The sequence below is a fragment of the Ahaetulla prasina genome, chromosome 4, assembly GCF_028640845.1.
Source record: "Ahaetulla prasina isolate Xishuangbanna chromosome 4, ASM2864084v1, whole genome shotgun sequence".
NCBI lineage: Eukaryota > Metazoa > Chordata > Lepidosauria > Squamata > Colubridae > Ahaetulla > Ahaetulla prasina.
Genome location: NC_080542.1, coordinates 48,411,127 through 48,424,435, shown reverse-complemented (window position 1 = coordinate 48,424,435; position 13,309 = coordinate 48,411,127). Strand labels below are relative to the sequence as shown.

General features: G+C 37.8%; 1 protein-coding gene across 3 annotated transcripts in view; it reads right to left on the bottom strand.

Annotated features, from left to right (window-relative positions):
• Nucleotides 1-390: 390 nt before the first annotated feature.
• Nucleotides 391-13,309, bottom strand: part of FMNL1 (formin like 1) — a 101,941-nt gene continuing 89,022 nt past the window's right edge. The window contains exons 19-26 of one of the 3 annotated variants that reach the window (XM_058183028.1): nt 12,633-12,701; nt 11,469-11,549; nt 10,830-10,959; nt 10,429-10,592; nt 9,079-9,180; nt 7,174-7,272; nt 6,876-7,002; nt 391-4,491 (exon numbers count right to left, since the gene is read on the bottom strand). In XM_058183028.1, the coding sequence (XP_058039011.1) occupies nt 4,388-4,491; nt 6,876-7,002; nt 7,174-7,272; nt 9,079-9,180; nt 10,429-10,592; nt 10,830-10,959; nt 11,469-11,549; nt 12,633-12,701 (876 nt within the window). In that variant the 3' untranslated portion in view covers nt 391-4,387. The remainder of the gene's footprint in view (nt 4,492-6,875; nt 7,003-7,173; nt 7,273-9,078; nt 9,181-10,428; nt 10,593-10,829; nt 10,960-11,468; nt 11,550-12,632; nt 12,702-13,309) is intronic. The other 2 variants (XM_058183031.1, XM_058183029.1) reach the window with 2 other exon arrangements.

Here is a 13,309-nt window from a genome sequence, read left to right as displayed (position 1 = left end):
TATACAACTTTGTGATTTTGGTGCAGATGTGACAGTCCCATCACATACCAAAGCCAGCATACTGTCTCCCACAGTGATTTCTGTGGGAAGACCATAAACTAGCTCATGCTGGTGTCAGGGACTGTCTGCTGTCTATAGCAGGGGACTCCAACCTTGGCAACTTTAAGACTTGTGGATTTCAGCTCCCAGAATTCCTCTGGGAGTTGAAGTCCACAAGTCTTAAAGTTGCCAAGGTTGGAAACCCCTGCTTTATAGTAGCGATTGCTTCATAAAAAAAATTATTGCCCAACATTGATAAGTGTTTGCCTTTTGAAGAAAGATTTCATTTTCCACATCTTAAATTGTAATCCATACATCTTAAAATTGATTTGAAATTTGGGAATAAAAATTTAAGAATAAAATTTTAAATTAATTGCCAATTATGGGGAAAGCTGGGGAAGAGCCATTATCAGAAGGGCTGCTGCAAAATTTGGCTTTGTGAATTGAGAAGTAAGCCTTTCTTTTGCCAACACAACACTAGAAAGACTTATCTTGACCCATGTGCAACTGAAAATCTCAAGTCAAAGTACTACCATTTCTTAATTCCCTTGCACAGTGCATTTTACCCAATTCAAGGTCTATTGTGTTGTCTGGATCCTTCAATTATCATTGAAGCTTAGTAACTTGGCCTTGTCATAAAGTGCAATACTGAATTTTGTAAAACCAAAATAGTCACCATTTTGGATCTAGATAATATGGTAGGTTTCAATCTTTGATTCAAATTCTCCAATGCAATAACAGGAAGGGCTTTAAACTATTGTGTGAATGACTGATCTTAAATAAAGTTTCAAGTTCATCCATGGACACTTGAATACTTGCTATGGATACTTAAGTCATATCTTTAGGTCAGCCATTTGTTGTCAATCCAACCCAAGGTGGCTGTTGGGATAAAATGGAGATCCCATGAAAGTCACCTTAAGTCTTGAACAAACATGGCTTTATAAATCAAATAAAATGGTGGGATGTTCATGTGCATTCAAAACATTTTGGCTTAAGTGTGGTAGAAACCCAATCTTAAAATTTAGAGTACTGTACAGATTTTAATCATAATAGTAGAGGAATCTGAGACTAGAGTCTATTAGTTATATATAGTAAGTAAAACTGTAATATCACAGCAAAGGTTTGTCTCTCAAACATTTGATTACTGAAAATCAAATCAATTTATTGATGTGACGTAGTACTCAGGGGGAAATTGTTCTGAATCTATCATGGATTAACAACTATCAGATATGCTTGCAGTACAAAAATGCTTCTACTTCCTTGGCTGAATTGGGAAGTTGAAAACACATTCCGAAAGGCAAACTACATCTGCTGAGAAAAAGCTCATGGATATAGCCACCTGCATTTGAACTAAGTTGCAACACCTTTTACATGCCACCTAAACTGATGGTTTTATTCTCTTGGGGTGGCAGGAGGAGAAACAGCCTGTGAATTCTAAGTGACAGTGAATGAGGTGGCAATTTTTGCTGTTAGTGGTAAAATAGGTACTTGTTATACTGTTCACTTGGGTAGTTTTCCTCAACCATATCATCTGGAGGGTATGAAGCTTGAGAAGACTATGAAGAGTCATTATTTAAAAACCAGGTGGAAAGATGATTTGTAGAGCAAGTAAGTTTTAAGTGTACCAAGTTGTGTAGTCTCTAAGCACTTTTGCTTATCATACATCTTGAACAGAGTTCTGAGCTGCCACGAGTTTATGATCATAAGTGGTATCTGTGGACACCTTGATATTATTGCAAATTGTATTAGTTCCTCTTTGACAGATTTTTTGCAAGTGCAATTCTGATGTTTCCTGTCTTTAGAATCTGAGCCCAATGTACTTCCCAAACACCAAGAACATAGTTTTCATTGTTACAATACATGTATTATATTCTCTCATTTGTTAACTTGCTTTGGATTAAATGCAATTTACACACCATATATAAAAATAATGTATACAAAGTAACAAGTCATGTAGAGCATTGTGGCTCATCTACAGGATTCAAGGCATTTTAAGAAAACAATTAAGTTCCACATTCAGTTGTTTACTAACCCTCCCTCCCCACACCTTGCTCCCATGGCATAAAGAATTGTGCTATTCTGAGCATTTGCTGCAATAAGTTTAGTTTTTCTTAAATTATGGGGAAAGAAATGGTAGCCTAAAACTGGGCTTCTAAGCATATCTAGTCTACAGCAAGTTTGGGATGGACAGTAGGGACCTGGCCATAGTATTGCTAAAGGCGGTTGAGGATTTTGTTTCATCCAAGTTGAGACTGAACAAATTTGTCCATGCATATCTAATCTCTCCTGAAATAGGTAGTTATTGCTGTGAAGCTTGCATGCTGGAGTTTGAGAGGGAAAGCAAAAGTGCAACTTTGCATAAGTGTCCCTGCAGGCATAAAGTGCTCCAGATGGAGTCAGATTATACAAAATGATGGTACTGTAACCCATGCCTCCTGCACACCCACCCACCCAAAAAAGAGGGGCATGAACATGTTGCTCTTCCCCTCAATATGTAATTTTAGGAGATATAATTAGTTCTCCTTTAGCAAATGAAGGGAAAGCTAGGATCCATAAAAATCTGGCTTGATTTGGGAGAGGGAGTAAGATGTATTGTCGCCTATGCAGTGGAACTACCAAAAAAAAAGGGGGGGGGAGGAAAAAAACCATTTTTCATGAGTTAACCCTGTTCCCCAGGCTTCCAGCAAGTGGGGAAACATGCATTTGGATTAGGATGTGGTATCTTTCAGATGAACTAACAGTTGAATATCTCAGTATAGAATTAGAACTATGCATTGCAATGATGGATTAAATCTTTATTAAACATCTCCTGAGTTATCTAATTACTGTCACCTCCACTCTATATTTTGTTGTCTCTTGTAGTAAAGCTCATAAGAGTATACATCTGAAGACTGGAGGTGGGGAGATAATGTGTTATATATAATATGTAATATATACTGCCAGCAACCAGGAAGAAAAAATGCTTCAGCCCACAGAAGAATGACACCATGTGGCAAGGAAAAGAACAGCAATTCCCATAACCAGTGTGATTGTCACCAACACTCAGAATGAGTAGTTTTTGAAAGTGCCAAATTTTTGCTAAATCCTGAGATGCTGTTCAACTGATCAGATTAACTCCCTAGACTGATTGTTGTGCTAGAAAAGGATGCTGAATTTATTAAATATTCTAGAAGAATATATTATCATGGGAAACTATTTGCTAGAGAGGGAGAAGAGCAACATTGTTTTCAATGGGTTTCTAATTACATTGGATGCAACTGTGATCATGCAAGTCAACATGTAGTTGAATGTGAAAGATAGGTCACAGTAAGGGGCAGACCTGGACTGTATGGAAATGTATAAAGAGGACAAAAAAAACCCCTATGATTCCTGTTCTTTCTTCATTTCTTATTTTCACAATTCTAAGAACTTGCCATATTATTCATAATTCTAAGGAAGCAACAGGACTATGTGGCCAGAACCAATCATGAAATTTTGCGAAAGAAAGGGCTATGAGCCACTGAAGCCAACTCATTCTATATCAGAAAGCGGAAATGCTGAATATGGTTTTGATTTTAAAGTGATGAAATTAATGCAGCCCCTTTGCAAAATTTTTATAAAAATGCTGGAACAGGATGCTATTGTATACAGGGTGTTTGCTCCACTCAGAAACAGCTTGGATTTACTAATTAATTAGCCCTGTTTTGCTATGTTATAATGGCTTAAATGATCCTGAGGTTACACTTTCCCAGGAAGTAATCATCCTACAAGTACATCGATACTTAGACAAACATAATTTTTTGTGACACTTGAGAGAAAATAGACAATCCTCTCCCACCTTGTCTCTAGGATAGAAGAGGAATTGAAAAAATAAAATAGAATGAATGCCCTCGATAAAGAAACCAGAATAGTTTGGTTGGATAGAAAAGAAAGCAGGGAGAAAGAATCTGGATCAAATTGCTTTCTTCTTTAGAGGCAGCAGCCGCCACAAAGATTTTTGGAGGTGGAAGATGTTTCTTACTGATTTGGTGGTGGAGGTTTCTAGCACCATTGGCTGTCCCTGTATTAGAGACTTGAGCCTCCCCATCCTGCCAACTGCTGCCATGGTAGGTCAGTCAAATGTGGCCAAGATTATAGTTGCTTATTAGATGAAGAAATATTGTTGATCCAGTGGGCAACATAGCCGGCAGGACTTACATGTGCAAAGGTTATAAGTAAGTGTGTATGTGGGGAAGGGGAGAAGACAGTCATCCTGGCCTGAGTCCCTTTATTCCTTGGTGGGAAAAGTCTTTGGTCCAGGCCTCTTGGTCTGAGTTCTTGCTTCACTCAGCAAACCAAGGCTTATTTAGTTTGTTCTCATTCAAATCTGTCACAGTGAGATCTCGGAGGTCACCTGGAGAGTCTGCCCAGTGGTTCTTTTTTTGCCACTGTGCCGACCAGTGTCCCCCCGCCGGTATGGCTGGTTGCGTAGACCTGCCACAAAAGAAAACAAAACTCAGTTATGACTTTTGAAGGTACATATTCTCTACCCATCAATTTTTTTTATAATGCAGAACATTTTAATACAGAGGAAAGAAATTACTTTACCTGCTTCTCAGTATTCAGTATGTTTGGAAAAATTTTGGGGATTCCAGCCTTGAGATAGACTTTTGTTAAGCGTATCTAAAATTTGGCAGTTGCCAAGAAAACTAAATCTTTGCATCAGACACTAAAATTCCAGTATATATTAAAAATAAGCATGCATCATAAAAGTACTTGTTCTTTGCGCTTTACTTGGAAAATATATAAATATGTATCTACAAATAAGCAAGATGGATATAGTGGGGAGACAAGATTAAATCTCCAGTCATGATGCTCATAGAGTGTAATTTTCCTGTCGGAAGGGAATTTGAGGATAAAAAGAGGGTTTTGTGGTCCATTCTGCCAGACTCAATGAGGATAGGAGCTCCAAATACATTCAGAGAACCTTCTCCGTGTTGGAAAGTGTTAAATCTGCTCTGCTAATTTCCAACTGCCATATTCCTTCCCCCAAATAAATTCTGCTGCTGACCAATGTTACCTAAAGCCACAAGCTACAGTGGGCTTTCTTCATTGAAGCTGGCATCGCAGAAGAGGCGAGATGAGCGTTTCCCCGTCCGAGCAGTAAAAGGAATAGTTTTCAAAGCTAAAAAAGGACAGTTCAGGGAAGAAAGAAAGGAATCAAAGAAAGGAAAAGAGAAAGGAAAAGCAGTAGGCAAGTGAAAGAATGGATTGTTCAAAGAAATATACCTTGATAGTACAGCTGCATTACTGTACTTACGAAAAAAGTTATCTAGGGAATGGCTACTTACCCTCCCTTAGAGACTCTCCAGAGCCATCAAACCTCCCAACTCCCCATATCAGATTCAAGGTCAAGTTGCCCTTGAGTGAGCTGTTGGCTGAGTCCGTGCAGTTTTCTTGGCAATAATATCTAAGTGATTACCCAATTATTTCCTCCTTCCAGGTTTCTCAGTTTAGCAACAACCTCATGTTACCAGGTGCTCCCCATCCAATACTAACATATTGTTGCTGTGGAGAAAACTAGGAGGCAGGAGCATTAGGGATACCATCCTGAATGAGGTAGAATAGAAACCAAATAAATAACAAACTAAGGCTGAGCTCCTCAGTTTCTGAAATTAGCACAATTGGCTAGATGCTGATATTATTAATATTAATCCCCAAATTCCCTGTTTGTGAGATGGATGTATTCTTTGAGAATCCAAGGCAGAGAAAGATACGGGTATATCTAAATTGAGTGTGATATCTTGCAGAGATTAGTAAAAGCAAATAAACATGACTTCCAAAAGAAGTGATAAGGCTTAAGAAGGGTAGAAGGGAAGCAAGTCAAAAAGTCAGAAGTAAATGAACAGCTAGTGTCAGAAACATCTTTTAAAGTTCCATAGAGCTTCAAGATCATGTGTCCATGTATACCAATCTGTATAAAATTTCCCCTGGAAGATTTAAACAGACTGGTTTGGATCCAGATTTGGGCATGAATTAGGGTTACAGAAGTAGAGATGCTTATTATCCCCCCCCCTCTCCAAAAACTTTCTGGGTTTCTGAAAAGGCTACATGGAGTATCATGGAAGACACAAGGGGAAGGAAAGGGGAGAACCAGAAGCAAAGGTACCTTCCATGATCAAAGGTCTGCTCATACGTTTTAATTTCCTATGACTTTCAGGAGTTTCCCATTTTCACTGTACTACAGCTTGTTTTCTTCTACAAAGTTTCAATCCCCTGCACACTGAAGTATTCTTCAGTGCTGGAAGGGGAAATTTGCCTTCATCAATCCAGTTGTATATCTAAATCTAAACTATAAATTATTTGTACATAATTTCCTGGATTGTATTTTCTATTTCTATCAATGGGTTTAAATAATTTAATGTTTGATAGTGCTTTGAGCATATTAGCCCCCCCAAAAAAAGCAGGATAAAACTGTAAAAAAAAATAATAGCTTACATCTGCAATAAGGAAAGTTAAGCTTGAAGCTTCAATGGACCTTAGAAATGTGCTACATAATGATACCTTCTCAAAGAATGTGGCAGGGACCCAAAGAAGTAAAAACCACATGCCAGCTTCTTGCTACCCAGAGATGTGCAGGAAGAACCTCAATAACACCCATGAAATGAAAAATATTGCTATACCTCATTTGCTTTCCCATCTACAAACAGGTATCTAAAGAGAAACAGTAAATCAGGACAAATTATTTGTAGGTCACAAAGGATCACTTTTTCCTGTCAATAGGATTCTGAGCAGTTCTCACTTCATCTTTGGGCTTCTAAGGAGGATCTGCAGAGATTTCAGAATTTTTTGATCAAGCTGCCAATTTCCCTTCTCACCTGAAATGATGTCTTCAATGGCACCATCTTTTTCCTCATAAATGAGAGGCTCTTTCACCATCTGTTTTTTCTTCAGTTCAGCTATGAGGTCCATCTGTTGTCGCTTGGCCTTATGGGTGGGAGATTGCTAAGGAAGAGAAACCGTTGCTATGGTTACCCATGTATCGTGATGAAACTGAAGGTGTCTGTAAAGCCAGCTCACCCTACAGTGGCGTATAGGAAGTAAGTCCACTTATGGAGCAGGATATGCTGTAGATTTTGGAACACGAGGAAAGGATGAGAAAATCTTAACCCATACCTTGGGTACTGCCTGTTTCTCTTTGCCAGGGGAAACTGACCCTTCTTCTTTGGCAGCGGCTTCTTGCTTCTTCCACACTTGGATATCTTCCTCTGCTTTCTTTATGTTAGTGGAATGAGAAAAAAAACAATAATCCCATTAAGCGAACATGTATATCTCATCTAGACCACTGTTTTTCAACCTTAGTAACTTTGCTGGTGAGGAATTCTGGGCATTGAAGTTCACACATCTTAAAATTGCCTTGGTTGAGAAATACTGATTTATTATACAATAAATTAATATTATACAAAACAATAAGACATTTTCCCCTCAACAAAGATTATGGCCCATTTCTCCTTTCAAAACTGATTTTCTTTCTTTGAAATAACCCCATGTACTATGGAAATGAGCTTTTAAGCTCACAGCATACATTCTCATATCCCTAATTCCCATTTTGAAGAAACGGCACCTTTTTAGAGGGACAAATAAAGTAATACATTATTATTGTCTATTTTTCCCAACTATTATTGTGTTCCCTCACACTTGGCCATCAATATTATTGTAATGAAAAATGAGAATATACCATCAGAGGAGGAAGTGATAAGGAAAATTCTGGACTATGCTGAGATGGATAAATTAACAAAGGAGATAAAAGAAAAGGAAGATACGGAATATCATATGGTATAGAATAAATTGCATAATTGGATAGAAATTAGAAATGGTAAATGATGAAAAAGGGGAGGTGGTCTCACACACACACACAAAAAAGGTGGGGTAGAGCATGAAAGAAAATGAATTGTTATAATGATAGGTATTGATGGAATATATACAGAAATGTGGGATAATGGGACAAAAAAGATAAGTATAATTAAAGGAAACGAGATGGGGAAAATGTAAATAATAGAGGAATACCGAAATGAAGCTGATGTAAAGAAGGAGTATATGTTTTTTGTGTTTGTTATGTCTTGTTTTTTAAAAATAAATAAATAAAAAGTATTTGAAAAAAAATTATTGTAATTCTTCTCACTGTTCACTGCATGAAAATGCATATATATAAATTACATGAGAGCCACAAAAACAAAAAATCAAAATTGTAAGGGTGGCATTAATCCAACAAACTAAAGCTAAAATAAAAAAAATACACCAGTACTTTACATCAGGTGAAAGAAAAAACAGTTTTTAATAGTTTCTTTTTTAACGCTAGAAGGAATTAAGATATAAGAATGAGCTGATATTATTGTAACACCCTTGCTTATGAACTACAATTACATTCATGCAATTTTCTGTGAACATCATCAATAGTCCTTTGCCACAAGGTTGTTTTGTATCTCTGCAGTAATAATTGTCATGAAAATAATAGAAATTATCAGCAAATGCCTACAAAATGATATTTCAAAATGAGACATGAAAATGGGAGAATTTCCATGATGAAAATAGCTTAATAGTTGCAGCCAACTAAACAATTTGGAAGAGAATTGAGGGACTCAGTCAACCCCCCCACCCCATACCTGAATAGATTAACTGAAACCTGAACAATTTTCATAATTATTTAATTAATTTCTACACAATTATGGTCTCAGCTTTACATTGATTTAGTGCAGCACTCTCCAATGTGATACCCTCCAGGTATAATGGAATTATGCATTTCATAACTCTCAGCTCAGGTGACCAATGATGTTTTAGATTAAAGAAAAACTGATTTAGTATATTTGAATAATTTAAGGTTCCTTATATCCATCTTTTGACCAAACTTTACAAAACTTCAGTAGAGGAAATTACTTCAATAATCTTCATATTGCAAAAGTGACACAGGAAAACAGAAGAGAGCAGCCATTTTGAGAATTCATAATTCAGGCAAGAGATGAACCCAAATAGTCTCCTTGGGTCATTAGGCTACAACATATTGGAAACTGTTGGTTTTTTTACCTGGTATGCTTTAATAAAGCGTACAAATGTAGGGAAGAACATAGTCGGGGGAGTAGTCTTGGGATTCTCCCCAAAGTACTCCACTGTTGACTCATAAGCCTCCTATGGAGCAAGCAAAAAGAATAACCGACTCACACTTATGGTTATAAGAGCCATTCTGTCAATCACTATCTATCTATCTATCTATCTATCTATCTATCTATCTATCTATCTATCTATCTATCTATCTATCTATCTATCATTACATTTCTATGCTTCCCATGCCCCCTACAAGGTGATTCTAGGTTATAGAAACAAGTAAAAAGAGCTAAAAGATTAAAACAACCCAACATTAAAATATTATTAAAAACTGCACTAAAACCATGCCATCAAGAGCCAAGAGCAGGCAGGACAGGGATGAGATTTTCTTATCCTGTCAGCCACCTCCAGTGGTGAGCAGCCTTCTCAGGGCTCCAGGGCAATCGGCAAAGCCAGGCTTTGATACCCTTCCAGAAGATGAAAAGGAAGGGGCAGTTCTGACTCCAATGAAAGAATGTTTCACAGGGATAGGACCACAGCAGAAAAGGCTCTTCTCCTTGATCCTGCCTGCTTCAATTTCTTAGCAGACAGGGTCTGTAGCAGGCCTCTTTTGCTGGCACAAAAGTGAAGGGGCAGGCTTGTCCCATCAGGGAGAGATGGCTCCTCAGATATCTTGGACTCATGCCATGTAGGGCATTAAAGGTAACAACCAACACCTTGAATTGGGTCTGGAAGCAAACTGGCGGCCAATGCAACTTGCACACTTATAAGTAGAGCCTTAGGAGCTCCCAGGACTGCACACAATTGCACTTTGCACTAACTGCAGTTTTTGAACACTTGAAAAGCTCAATATAGAATGCATTGAAGTTATCTAGTCAAGCGATAACTAGGGCATGAGTCACCATGGACGGTGCGCAGGACCTCAGGATCCAGGTAAGGGCATAACTGGAGCACAACTCAAAGTTGCACAAAGGCCCTCCTGGCTATCTAGAATTAATTATGATAAACTATCAGTTCCTCTTGCACCCACAGCATCGTGCTTGGGTTCTGTTGAAGACTTTGTCCCCCATCCAGACCCTTATAGCCTCCAGGCACTGAGAAAAGACAGTCACAACATTGCTTGGATTTTAACTCTATGGATGTATAAGAGTATACAACATCCATTTAAAACATGATTTATGGTATGAGAGTTCATAAATGGATTGTGGAAAAAGAAATACAGTTCTGATTTCCCAATATGTGGATGAACTCTCTTCCAATCCCCTAGACATTTGCTATGATACCTCTTTTAAATAAACAGGTATCACAGCTTTCTGCTTATTTTCTCCTTACCTGCGCAGTTTTACTGTCTGCCTGAAGCTTTTCCATCATTTCTATGTTTGTCTTTAAGAAATCTTTGAGTATGACACTGTCATCTTGGCGCATGAATTCTTTGCGTGTTAGCTCCATGCCCCGCTGTAGGCTTCTCACATCTTGAAGCACACTGTCCAGTGACACTACAAAGATGGAAAGGAAACAGAAAAAGCATGGAGAGGTGAAGCAAGAACAGCTAGTCTGGATTACTTCCGTCTCACTAACTTTCATTTTTAGATTCATTATTTTTATAGGGCAGACGCTTGTCTATCTATTGCCATCCTATATTTTTCATAGGCAAAGAGGAAAAGCAGCACTCTATTTTTCACTAGGAAAGTGACTCACTGTTCTCTTCTTGTCCATAATCTACCACTCCATACCTGTCCCTGCTTTGTCCAGAAAATGCAGCTCACTGGAAAAGTTCAGGAACTCGGGATATTTTTCTTGGATCACTCGCACTATATAATGAAGTAGTGTTTGTTTCCGGTCTGTTGATTTCATGTCCAGAAGCTGCAGGGGAAAATAGCAATTAGGTTAGGAAAAAACTAAGATATCAAGCCGTTACAGAACACCTGCCCATTCTGTTGCTGCAATTTTCTTCCCACCTCTTCTTAATTCCCATGGGTTTGGGTGATGTATTTTATAAACATACCTCTGATATGGTGAAGACATGTTCTTGGAGTACAGTACTATCATTCCTGATAACTTGAACATCATCAGGGAATCCAAGGTAAGGAAATGCTGAATGACTCATACTATAGTAACTTGGGAAAGATTACTGGAAAGCACAATCTACTGCTATTATGAAAGTCTGTTTGAAATGCTCAAGAACATGTATTGGGTAGTGTGCATTTTTCTCCTGTGGCTGATACGTACTTAGAGCTCTGTATCTTGCACATTACTCTCAGCCTTAGCTAGATTTGGGGCCACAACCAACTTTCAAGTTCACATCCTACTATTTGGCCATGTTTTCCTTCTAGAAGCAGGTCCTAAGGATTATATGCCTTCTCCCCACCTACCGCATCAAGGCTCTGCAACCGGAATCCATAAGCCGCTCCTCGTTTGCTGCTATTCAAATAATTCCCAAATGCCAGGACAATCTATGGAGAGGCAGACAGGCAATTAAAATGAGTCATATTTGACTGGAATCTCTTAGCTGAATCTAAAAGCATTGAAAGGCCAAAATAGGGGGAAGAAGACAAGAGGATATCATTTTATTTTATCTCATAAGAATGGCCAGCTACTGGGGGGACGGGATACATCAATGATGGCTTTGAAAGATTATACATATTCATGAAAAAAGCATATGAACAGTTATTAATCATAATAATTATAATAGTGATTTTACTATGTCTTTGATTCCCAGTTATCCTGGGAAAGAGTGGGTGAAAACCTCAAGTTCCACCTTTAGGCTTGGGAAATAAATGTCTACAATGGCTCTGATGTCTTTATAGCATATTTCCAGACATGCATAATAGAGCAGAATTCTGTTATGATAAATAATTGGTTGTGTCACATAATCCAATAAATTCATGAATCAAAGGGACCCATATAGCAGATTCTGTCTGCTGTCAAGCTCCAAGAATCAATCAATCTTCCTTCCTTCCTTCCTTCCTCCTTCCTTTCTCTTTCTTTCCTTCCTTCCTTTCTTTCTTTTCCTTCCTTCCTTTTCCTTCCTTCCTTCCTTTCTCTTTCTTTCCTTCCTTCCTTTTCCTTCCTTTTTTCCTTTTCCTTCCTTCCTTTTTTCCTTCCTTCCTTCCTTCCTTCCTCACTCCTTCCATTCCCTCCCCCCATACCCACACCACAAATTCACAAAGAAGTGAACTAGGTAGACTTCTATTGCTTAATGTTATTAAAAATTCATGCCAGTGTGGCATACTAAATAACTTTGAGACAGTCCAATTTTCAGTCTCATGGGATTGTTGTGTATGTATGTGTATGTAGGGGGGGATTAGAATACAATGCATGCCACTGACTTCCTGAAGGAAATGTGGTATACACATTTAACAAATAAATAAAACAATTAAATGAAAGTATTATAAAGTTTAAGAATATGTAGACAACAGTGTGCAACTCAGTTGTCAAACTTCTGGGAGCCAACTTAATTATTACTACCCAAGACCAAAGAAAAATTGTCCTTCGACTTAAATGATTGTGGAGACCTTATCTTTAAGGAACCTCACCTCTAAAATCTGACGCAGTTTGGTAGATGACTTGACTGACATTGAAGCAACAATCACAAAATTTAGTTGCTGCAAATGAAATGTGAGAATGACATAATCAGATTTCCTACTTGGTTTGACAACTTCTGACTCTAATTTCCTACCTACCTTAATTGATATTACTTATTGGAACTAAATGTAAATGTGGACATTTTAAACTCAGTTATCAAACCTCCAAAATTTATGATTTCCTGTTTTGTGACTATTCCACAAACATTTCTTAACATTTTTGATTTTTTTTTAAATCATGAAATTAAGAATGAATATTTTGAATACAACCAGAACAGGAAAAAATAATAATTTTTTAAACATCATTTTAGCTGTCAGCACTGCTAGATGCTGCATAAGATACTTAATAATCCTAGCTTATCATGCAAGGTGTAAACCTGGATCTTTTCAGATAATAGCAACCTTTTCCCTGAAGTAATTAAACATGGCTTGGGAATTCAATGACAAACCCTGATAATGCCATAATGGATAATTCCACATAAAGGCTTGGCAAGGGTTAGAATTACTTCCACAATCGGCACAAGTTGGTAGAAGAGAAAAATAGTTGGTCGAATAAAAAATAAAAAAGCGTAAAAAGGATTTGCTGCCTGCTGCTATTTGATGTCTTAAGTGCCAGATTTGATGCTCTC